This window comes from Chlorocebus sabaeus, chromosome 13 (assembly GCF_047675955.1).
Source record: "Chlorocebus sabaeus isolate Y175 chromosome 13, mChlSab1.0.hap1, whole genome shotgun sequence".
NCBI lineage: Eukaryota > Metazoa > Chordata > Mammalia > Primates > Cercopithecidae > Chlorocebus > Chlorocebus sabaeus.
This window is the reverse complement of record NC_132916.1, coordinates 55227837-55238743: the sequence shown is the minus strand read 5'-3', so window position 1 is coordinate 55238743 and position 10907 is coordinate 55227837. Positions and strand designations below refer to the sequence as shown.

Below are 10907 nucleotides of genomic sequence, written 5' to 3'. Positions count from 1 at the left end.
AAATTTGAGGCCTCTTCTGACTGGCACACCAATTATAAAGTCAGAAAGCAAGAATCTTGTGAGCATGCTTTGAAAATTATAATAACTTTTTCGTAAATAGAAATCAGAAAATTTATTTTCAAAACGTGCTTAATGTCATGAATTCTGAGAGTTATCAGAGTTCTGAATTTTGATGGTTATCAGAGTTGTGAACTCTGATTTCTGATATTCAGTCTTGCCAAAGAACTTGAGATTTCAACGAAAAGCTGTTCTTATTATCTAGGAGTATTTACCTCTTCTGAATTTTCCAGTCGCTAAATTATGTCTGGAAAATTCTGGAGGCTGTTACCTGGCCAGATTATTTTTTAAAAAGGTTTGCAAATAATATTTCAGAAAACATAAAATGGGTACTTTCTTGCCCAAATTTCTGTTTTATCACCTAGGTTTAGGATGTGGAGCAGTCATGGACCTGCAGTTTCCCAACACCAAATTGCCAAATTTCCAACATGATTATCAAGAGAGATAGAAAGATAATATTTACAGCTTTGAGTTCATTCTATTAAATTTTTAGCTGGTCACAGTGGCTCATGCCTGTAATCCTAGCATTTTGGGAAGTAGAGGCAGGAGCATAGCTTGAGGCCAGGAATTCAAGAATAGCATGGTCAACCTACGGAGACCAAAAAAAGAAAACCAAAAACAAATCCAAGTGAGGCTGTGCACTCCTGTCCTGTAGCCAGAGGCTGAGGCAGGAGAATCACTTGATCCCCAAGAGTTTGAGGTTTCAATGAGCTATGATTGCACCACTTCACCCCAGCCTGAGTGAATAGAAAGACCCTGTCTCCAATATATTATATAATATATATATTATATATATATATGTTTTTTGGTAAATTTATTGAAAAATAATGACAATGTAACAGAAATTAAGGCACCTATTAAAGTGTTTTATTGAAGGTGTGCAGTTGGGGAAACATTATCCCTATTGGTGAACTGTCTCAGATACTATAGCATTTGAAATAAGATTAGAAACTGTTGTAGTGAGACCATTTAGGGTTGTGGGAGCATTTCTGGCCCCTGGTGAAAGGCCTTGGAGCATATTTGCAGCTGAATGTAGGATTATGTAGGGAGACTGCCGACTTGGTCTAGGTGGAGGCCAAGACAGCTTGTTTTGGCAGCAGGAATGCAAAGGACCAAAGCAGTTCAGGCCTGAATGAGATCTTAAACTGGACCTATGAGAATGAGAAGAGCAAAGGCGTGACTGTGTAGCTGCTTGGGAAAGCTGTGCTGGATAAAGGATTTGACAAATTTGTTAGCAGTGCCTTCAGGAAGATGATAAACCCTTGAGACTTGTTCCTTAATGGGAAAATGAACGTGTTTCTGCTCCTCTCTACATACAAAAAACATTCATAAATCTAGTCAGTTTCATTGGAGATTCTCTACTTTCATTGGATGGCAGAAAAAGAAACGGGTCTTGCTCTGAAGTACTTGATAGTGCTTGGTGCTAAAAACATGTCTGTGTAGAGCTCATCTGTTGAGCTGAGATGGTGGACCAGCACCTGCCAGAGCCGGAATTGGGCTTCTAAAGTGCCCATTATTGGAGGAAGATGGAACAAACCTTGATAGCTGAGCCACGAATTTGGCTGGCAGCTGCCTGAGATAGGAAGATGATGTGTCCTTTCACACTTTCTGTTAAAGAAAGCATTTTTACATAAGCTGATTTCCACCAGGGGCTAAAAAGAGATCTCTCCCAAAACTGAAAGAATATTGTTATTCATTCCATATGGCAAGAGCACTGTTACTCTGAATTAGTTCAGTCTGAAAACCCCAGCAGACATTTTCATTGTAATCAAGGACAGTAAAATGCAGAAATGAGTGTCTTTATTCTAGCAATAAGTTTTGTATTATGCAAGAAGTGCAAATGGAGACTACTCACGGAATGGGTATCAACAATTTTAGGGTGGGGCTGAGGGGAAGAAGCAGTAAAAATCCAGCACTGGTGGTGTATTATTGCTTTGGGTCATCCACACAACCCTTTGTATGACCGTAAGCCACCACTGAAACAGGCATTTCTTACAGGTGACCACATTGATTATGCTTTATAAAGTGGATCACTCAACCTGTTAGTGTCCTGCACAAAGATTGGAATGTAACCAGTCTTACACTTAGAATGCATTGAACATCTTTGATTTATGTTAACTGGAAGAATGTGGGGAGCACAACAGTAACCACAATCTAGTTTAACTACCCCTAGAATTAAGTTTCTTTTCAATTACCTATGTTGTCTCTTTGGGGCTTCCACTGAAAGAGAAGAATTGTAGTGAAATGTTGACTTCTCTGCATAGTTAGAAATAGCTCCCTGTATTTTGGTATTACAGGCAAAGACTTGTATTCTCCTCCTCAGGAATTAGTGAACATTCCGTTCTTTCCTTTTCCCATTACCAAATTGCCAACATTTCCACGTCGCATCATGCTGAAAGCTACATTTGTGGGTGAAACATACCTAGTGTGGGGATACTCCACTTGTTTTGTTCATGTTTGTGACAATAAGGATTTGTGAAAGCAATCAGGAAAAGGAGAGAAGCAAAATCAGGTCCAAAAATGATACCTGAACAGTGTCATTTAAGAGTTGCTGAACTGCAAGAAGAGCAAGTGGAAATATTCTTGCATACAGAATCTACTGAGCTCTCTGCAAGGCACTCTTCTTTTGCTATTCATTGGATCTCTACCAAGGTTTCTTCACCTCTAAAATCAGAATAATACGGGTTCCCATGGGATTATGTAGTAAGGCGCTGCAGAATTTTATTTTTTAAATATGCCCTTTAGAGCAGACACAGTCACAATAAAAGTTAAAAAGTTACAATGTGTCCAGTGTATATACCCAGGAAATCTGTTCTTGGTACTTTTCAAGAGCTGCTGTTTTACTGAGTCTCTGAGAAGTCCTCTCGGATAATAGCTGCCACTTTTCAATAAGGTTCAGAACGAGTATCTTAGTGTTCTTTCTATTTTGCTGTGGTTCTAGTTTATCAACCTATTTTATTAGCTGAACTGTTGACCATTGCTTGCTGACCAGTAGAAACTCATTGTGCTTTAGTTATTGGAAAGTCCCCAATGTCACGTCCATTTCGTTCTCTGGTACAGGGAAGAGCCATCCTTGGGATTATGTTCGCGATCACAAGTCTGGGACAGTTCTTCATTAACTGAAAGGAAAAATATTAGTTAATAATTTGGGGACATCTGAGTGCCACTGGTCATTTAGCGTTCATAAGGGGTATTGGCCAGCATATCTGACACTGGTACCCTTGGCAAGTCACAGAAGTCCAGGTCTTCCAAGCAGGTTATATTACAGGATCTATCCTTACCTCCTCAGCCACAGCCAGTGGAAACGTAAAGGCTTCTTTCTAAAGAATGGCCCTGGTTAGAGCAGACAAATTACCACTGTAATGAGAATTGTTACATGCTAAGTATATTTAGATTTTGTTGATTAAGTTGAAACCCCCACAGCAAGTCACAGTGTCTGCCCCTGTTCATCCCTCCCAAAAATGTATTTGAGCTCTAAGAGTCTTTAGACAGGTCAAATTAGTTTCTCCCTTTTACCTTTTGGCATATTTTCCTGATGACTCTATTTCAACTTTTTGCAACCTGCTCATTCCTTAACCCCTTAATATATAATTTCAGTTAAAGCTACTCTACTAAAATATTAAAATTCAACCATGACATCGAATTACTGAATCTAGTGGCATTTTCCAATCCCTAGTTTTCTTCCTCAGTAGCATTTGACACAACCCCTCTCTCAGCCTGCCCCCATCATTCTCCTCCCTTTGGCTTTTACAGTGTGCCACCTCTGTGCTTTTATCTGCTCCTTGGCTTCAACTATTATGTCTCTGGTGATAACTAGATTTGATCTTTAGCCCTGAGATCCCTCTTGAGATCCTGACACATATTCGTTGGGATCTTCCTGGCACATCAGAAGACACAGCTCTCTTCCTGAAACCAGTATACACAACTGATCCTGCTTTCACCCTCAAAAGTTTTGTTTTCAGAAGTATAATTAATCAAGCCAGAGACCAGGAGCTTCTAATCTCATGGGAGATAACAAACATGTTTATAGACTTGAACCTGAAAATGCTCTCCTAGGCTCCCACATAAAGCCCATGCAGTTTATCCCTTGCTTGATACCTTGTATGCCATGTACCCCAGGACACATGCACTTTCCCTGACCAGGCCTCCACAAATGCTTATCATGTTAGTCAGGGAACGTACATATGCGTTGGAGAGTGACAAGCCCCCAACGACATGGGCCTCAAGATTTAATAGCCAATACTTACTGAGTGCTGGTTCTGTCCCAGGCACTGTGTGAAACTCTTTGCAATCTTTGTCACTCAATTCTTGTGATGACATGATGAGCTAGTCATCATTATTAAATTACTGATGAGAAAACTGGGGCAGAAAGATATCATGATGAAGTAATTTGCCCAAGATCAGAGAAACTGATGAATTCAGGATTTGATCCCAGGCAGTCTGACTTCAGAGATCACACTTTCAGCTGCTGAGTCACACTGACTTTCCGTAGATTATCACTATTTCAAAGGTATTCCTTTGAGATGGCCCATGGCTTAGACTTTTAACTCACTGAAATATGAGTAATTTATTCCCTTTTATTCTTAATTACCAATGGCTAGCTGCACAATAGGGTGCTTTGAATGAGGGACCAGTATACAGATTGTAGAGCTGAAAATGGGTGACCTGAAGCATGAGACAGAAAAAAAGTGAACTCGTGGGAGTGGAGAGAGAACTGGAATGGAGAGGCCAAGAGGAAGCTTGTCAATCTACAGTGAATCATCTACCCAGTGAATAAAGTGTCTCTCTGCTAGGCACCAAGTGGAGAGTGAGAGAAGTGAAATAATGCCTCCCTCACCTAAAGGAGCTTGCAATTTGACTGTCATTTCATTTCGTTGGGTCTATTTAGGAGTGTGTGCAGAGAGATTCGATAGGCAGGTGGCCTTGAAAACACCCAAGGTCGTGGTTGTGGAAAATCCTGCAAGCAATGCAGTGTGCCCTGTTAGATCACAGGTAAAGAAATGTGATCTGACTCAGGCAGATCTTTATGTGGAAGAATCACCATCATCAATAATTATTATGATCCCTGTTATATTAAGAGATTGATCAAATTCTTCAAAGATTTTGTAAAATTCTTGCCTTTTTAAAACTGTCCCACAGTTAGTGGTAAGTTGTTTATCTGCCTGGACCAAAAGGATTCAACAGATAGAACCCCTACTGAGGACTCGATACTCCAGAGGTGGTGTGTGGGTGAAGAGGGCTATCTCTGGAGCCAGCCAGGGTTCGAATCCTCTTTCCACCACTTTCTGGGTAGGTAACCTTGGGCAATGTACTTAATTATCCCAAGACTATTTTAATAATAGCTACTGTAATGCTACAATGACACAAACAGTGCCTTCTTAGAATTCTCAAGCCAGCAGGGATAATAATGACTAACAGTTGTTCGGAACAGGCACTGTTAAGAACCTTATATGTATTACCTCACTTAATCACCATACCAGTCCTCTAGTATGTCCTGCTGTTATTGCTGTTTTACAGAGCAGGAGACTGAAGCTTCAAGAGGTTGAGTAGAGTGAATATGAAGTTCAGTGAAAGATGCCTAGCAGCCTGTATATTATCAGTACTTTAGTTATTTGTTTTAGGATGTACATTGCTGAAGACCAAGACCTGGTCAACTACCTGACTTTCTTTTTGGGTCCAACTCCATGCAAAAACGTTTAGGCATTTCAGTAGATACATTTAAAATTTTTTTTAAATAATGACTATTTTTGGCCATGTGTGTCATTTTAGACAACACTTTGTTCCTGATCAGGGTGATGGTGTTTTGGGGGTGGGGTGGCCTGGAAGTAGAGGTTTGGAAATCTCAGGACTTGGGGAAATAAGATAATGAAAACTTCCAACCTAGAAGATGCAAAATGTCCATGACAATGGCTGATGCAGGGCTTGGCTATGGGGAGTTCAAGACTCACACTTCCACCCCAAGAGCTACTCCTCAAGGAAATTGACACAGATGGAAGAGTGCAGGATGTTAGAGAATTTTCTTTCTTCCTTTGTGAGAAAATTGATGTTCTCTACATACTAATTAAATTTACATGCACCATTACCTCCTAAGGCTTGAAGTGTGGGGATTAATGTTGAGTGATTACAATACCTCCACATGCTTTCCATCATATCTTAAAATGGCTCTCTTGTCTGACAGACCCAGCTGTATGAGACAGGCAAGCTGGTTTTCTGTTTTAGAACGCAGGACTCTGGGGTTCTGCGAACGTGCCAGTTAATCTATCAATGTCCTTCTCTTTACAGGAACGAAATAGAAATGATTACACTTGCCATAACCCTGGTTGGAAGATTAACGGCATGACATTTGACCATCTGTTTACAGTTTTTTAAGTGGATGCTGTGAAATGGAGATACAAACTGGTGATATTTTATTTCGAGTCCAGTCATCTCATTTGCCTTCAAACTGGAGAGAAGACAGTACTACTTACCCTTAGGAAAATGGTGCCAGAAAGAACTATAATTTTTCAAAGCTACATATTCTTAGAGTTCGGGTGATTTTTCTTGTTAGGAGAAAGGCATATTTGGAATTAAAGCGACCAGATCAATATAAAAATGAAAACATCCATAGTCCGTAGTTGACTGCTAACACTGGAAAATATAATCAATAACTTCTCAAAAAAAAAAAAAAAAAAAAAAAAAAGATGCACTGATTCCATGTGGGAGAGGAGGGAAATACAACCAAAAGATGGTTTGAATATTTTCAGGAGAGAATATATAGTACAACTTGCCCATCAGCTGCTACCCTGACCAGGAATCTGTCAAAGACACCATCCAGGGCCCCCACTTTCCTCACCCAACTTGTGTTGGGCCCAGTCTCAACAGAACAAAAACTGCCATCAGGGAGGACTACTTTAGTCCACTCAGCTATGCTGCCCTTCTTACAGGAAAGGGGTCTGGATCCAGACCCCAAGAGAGAGTTCTTGGATCTTGCACAAGAAAAATTCAGGGTGAGTTTGTAAAGCGAAAGCAAGTTTATTAAGAAAGTAAAGGAATAAAAGAATGGCTAGTACGTAGGCAGAGCAGCCCCAAGGGCTTCTGGTTGCCCATTTTTATGGTTATTTCTTGATTATATGCTAAATACGGGGGGATTACTTATGCCACCCCTTTTTAGACCATGTAGGGTAACTTCCTGTCGTTGCCAGGGCATTTGTAAACTGTCATGCTGGTGGGAGTGTAGCAGTAAGGACGACCAAAGGTCACTCTCGTCACCATCTTGGTTTTGGTGGGTAGGTTTTGGGTGGCTTCTTTCTGCAACCTGTTTTGTCAGCAAGGTCGTTATGACCTGTATCTTGTGCTGACCTCCTACCTCATCCTGTGACTTAGAATGCCTCAGCTGTCTGGGAATGCAGCCCAGTAGGTCTCAGCCTCATTTTACCCAGCCCCTACTCAAGATGGACTTGCTCTTGTATGAACGCCTTTGACATCCTCACTAAGCATCATCCAGATGGTTGGCAGCCACTAGTAATAGTGCTTCTAGTCATTAGTGTTCTTTCCAACAATAAATTTCAGATAGGACCCCCATTGCATTAAGTAACTGATGCACAAATTTTTGTTCTGCCATGATAAATAGCTCCTTCTGCCTCCTCAGTCCCTCTTCCTGTAATTCCTACCTGCAGCCTGGAAGCTCCAGGCACACTTCAATTAGAGCAAGCCCAAGTAGGAGACAATGGGGAAAAACCACAGAAAATGGAGGCTTATTACCTGGCTGAGGGTACCCCTTCACTGCAGAGGATCCTGCCTCTAGTGAAGTGCTCAGCCCTGACATTTGGGGAAAAGACTTAAGGGAAAAGTCCAGGTTATTACTGTAGCTCTTTGATCAGACATTTAATGAGGCCAGAGTCAGAAACACAGATTTGCAACATCTCCTCTAACTTCTGCTGATTTTGTCAGATGCCTTATATGGTTTTCTAGAACTGGGATTATTTTCTCTTAGTCTAAAAAACCCATAGTAAAAATCCATTCCAGTATCTGGGACAATCCCTGGTATACAATAGACTGACAGATATTTGTTGAATAAATGAATGAGAATTATCACTATCCAGAATATGACATAAGTTTGGAGTAAGCTTTAAAGTTGGTGTAATGGTTCTACCCAGTGATCATGGACCCTCATCGTGAGAGGCTGACATGCTTGCTTTCCCTTAGGTTAGATCCTGTGCTACAAAAATAAAGGCTCTGAGATGGAAGGGACAGACTTACAGTTGTGGGCAAGTCTAGAAGTTAAGAAAAGTCAGTAGTGCGTCAGAATTTGGAATGAGGAAGAGGGAGGGAAGTCAGAATTTGGAATGAAGAAACGAGGTTATTGGGAGCCTCTGCTCCCTTCACTCAAATCCTTCAGAAGTAGTTTCAATTGTATTGAGTTACAAACTTGTAGTAACTTTTGTCTGAGACTTGATCTCTAGATCAGTTGCACAGTCAGGGATGTGCTGAAGATAGGAGGGCATCACCGTGCAATCATCACAGAGATGTACACACATGGAGCGGGCTGGCACTTGGACTGCATTTCCCCTGCATCAGCCCCTGTGATGCCAGGCCGTACCCTGCACGTTGACTTTTCCAGGGTGTTCTAAAGGAATGTGATTGATACATTTATACCTCAGAATTATCTAAATAAAATACCATAGACCCATTTACATGTTACATATTACAGATGTTTTTCCAGGAATGAGTAAAACTATAAAACAGATTCACCCTCTTTTTGCAGAGTCTATCCCAAATACCAGATGTCCCACTGAATTAACTGGCCTGTAATAGCTGGGAAGTAGAGGCCAATAAGGGATCTTGATATCCATGAGGCTATCTAGACCTTTACTTGCTGCAGTTTTTGAAATACTGAAAATTTCATCTAGTCAAGGAGGCAGCTGGAGATGAAACTTGGAAACTATAGGAAGTCTCCAAGTCCCCAATGGTGACATCAGCATCCTTTTATTGTCCCTGGGACGTTCAGTGTTAACGGGAGGCTGAGATGCAGTGAGTGTTACTGATGGGAATCTTTGCAACAACTCTGAAAAACTTTTTGACTTGGAAGACACTGAAGGGAAGCCATGATTAGGGTATTGGGAATTTCTTATTTTTTCTTCCTTTTTGGAGGCTGCTTCTGGGATTCAGTGGTAATGAATGGCCTGGTGACAGAGCATCCAACAGACTGGTCTTAGGGCAGTGGAGGATAAACTGACTTAACAAAGAAAAGGATTTATTACATGAATATTATAGAGTGAGGCAGAATATGGCTTGACCACTCAACAAAAGGGCTGTTCATAAAAAGGAGACACACAAAAAATGAAATGCTAGGGGGATATTTAAGTAAGTTATGATGAAAAACTTGATTCCATGATACACTCTCTGTGTCTTCTAGGATTACTTTATGTTCTCAGTCTCATCTTAGGAACAAATATCCCTCATTGTACTTCTGTTAGTTAGGTTATATATTATAACATTAGTGATTTAAGATTTTGAACATCTGTTTATATAATAACATACATGAAGGCATTTCTTGCACCTGCCAAGCTTTTGTGGAAGAGGAGGGGTTTTCAAATTTGTTTTAATATGACACTATCCAAATTAAGAAATATGACTGGTCTTTATTGATTTTGCTAAAATAGTTATTATCCTTGATGATATTAATCTCATGTGTACTTGGCACTGTATTAACACATAGTCTATCTAATTACAGCCCAGTTTCATTAATTTTAATTATAGCAGAATAAACAGTGTCAATCCAAGACCCAAATATCCATTCCAAATCACCTTAAGCTTCCTGAGTTTTTTAGTTTTGTTTTGTTTTTTCCACCTTAAGACTGTAATCCCATGGAATGTTTACACCAAGGTCAAATATTTATCTATCAGGGCTTTACATTTACAAAGACTGTGACAGCAGAATGTTTGGAACATTTCCTGACCAGAAGTTCAGTGGATGAGAAAATTGTGTGTGCACACACATGGGTGCATACACACGCACGGACATGCATGCACATGGCCACATAAACACATCTGTAAAGAAGGCAGACCATGATCAATGTTTTCACGTATGTGACTCTATTGCCTTGAGAGAGAGAGAGACAAGCAGCCACATGTCAAAATTGCTGATTCGCAGTGTATCTGTGATGTGCTACAGGTGAGGCCCCCTACAGCAGGCCTTCACGTCCCGGCACAAGATCCACACAGTGGATCAAACTTGGCCAGATTGGTCAAGGAACTTGAGAGAACACTGATTGAGAGACCTACAAAAAAAAAAAATGTGTTTCTCCTGGCCAGAAAACACTGACAGTGCATCAGTATATTTCAAGGTGTGCTGTGGGAAAGGATGCCCAAGTCCTTCCATATGTGGCCTCACACTTACCCTCAATCAGTTTGATCCTGAAGTAGGCGATGAGGAGGAGCAGCAGCAAAGTCACAGGGAGGAAAACCCCAGAGAACAGGAACCAACCAGGGAGCTCCCTCATGAAAGCTGACAGTATAGAGCCCATTGCCAACCACACAGACCCCACGGGGACCGTGGGAGTCACAGTCGGGACCAGGGCAACTTTACTCTGAGGCTGCACTTGTTTTCTTCTGGAGCTCTGGCCTTTGCTCAGCATGTCTCAGTGGAACTTTGTGTGGACTTTGCTCTATTTAAATAGCCTGCTGAATTCTGATAGGATTGCTGGCAGGTTACTCTGTAACTCAGCTACTAAGTGTAGAGGAATTGAAAGGTCCGTCTTCCAAGCTCTTTCAGAGATAAGTATGTATCTGGCAGGGGGTAGGGATGACCCTGGGAAGCTGAGTTTTTTTTCTGTGACAAGTTTATTTGAAATGAAAATTACCTGACCAAG

At 40.9% G+C, this 10907-nt stretch overlaps 1 protein-coding gene across 1 annotated transcript; it reads right to left on the bottom strand.

Annotated features, from left to right (window-relative positions):
* Window positions 1–902: 902 nt before the first annotated feature.
* On the bottom strand, window positions 903–10681 carry SMLR1 (small leucine rich protein 1). Its single transcript, XM_008007069.3, has 2 exons — window positions 10436–10681; window positions 903–3176 (listed from the first exon to the last, which is right to left on the bottom strand). Exons 1-2 carry the CDS (start codon window positions 10671–10673, stop codon window positions 3091–3093), a joined length of 324 nt encoding a protein of 107 aa, XP_008005260.2. The 5' UTR covers window positions 10674–10681; the 3' UTR covers window positions 903–3090.
* Between the last annotated feature and the right edge of the window lie 226 nt (window positions 10682–10907).

Coding starts and splice junctions, on each gene's coding strand:
- SMLR1 (XM_008007069.3), bottom strand. CDS start 10,673: ATGCTGAGCAAAGGCCAGAGCTCCAGAAGAAAACAAGTGCAGCCTCAG. Junction 3,177..10,435: donor CAGGATCAAACTGATTGAGG/GTAAGTGTGAGG, acceptor TTTTCCTTTCAG/TTAATGAAGAACTGTCCCAG.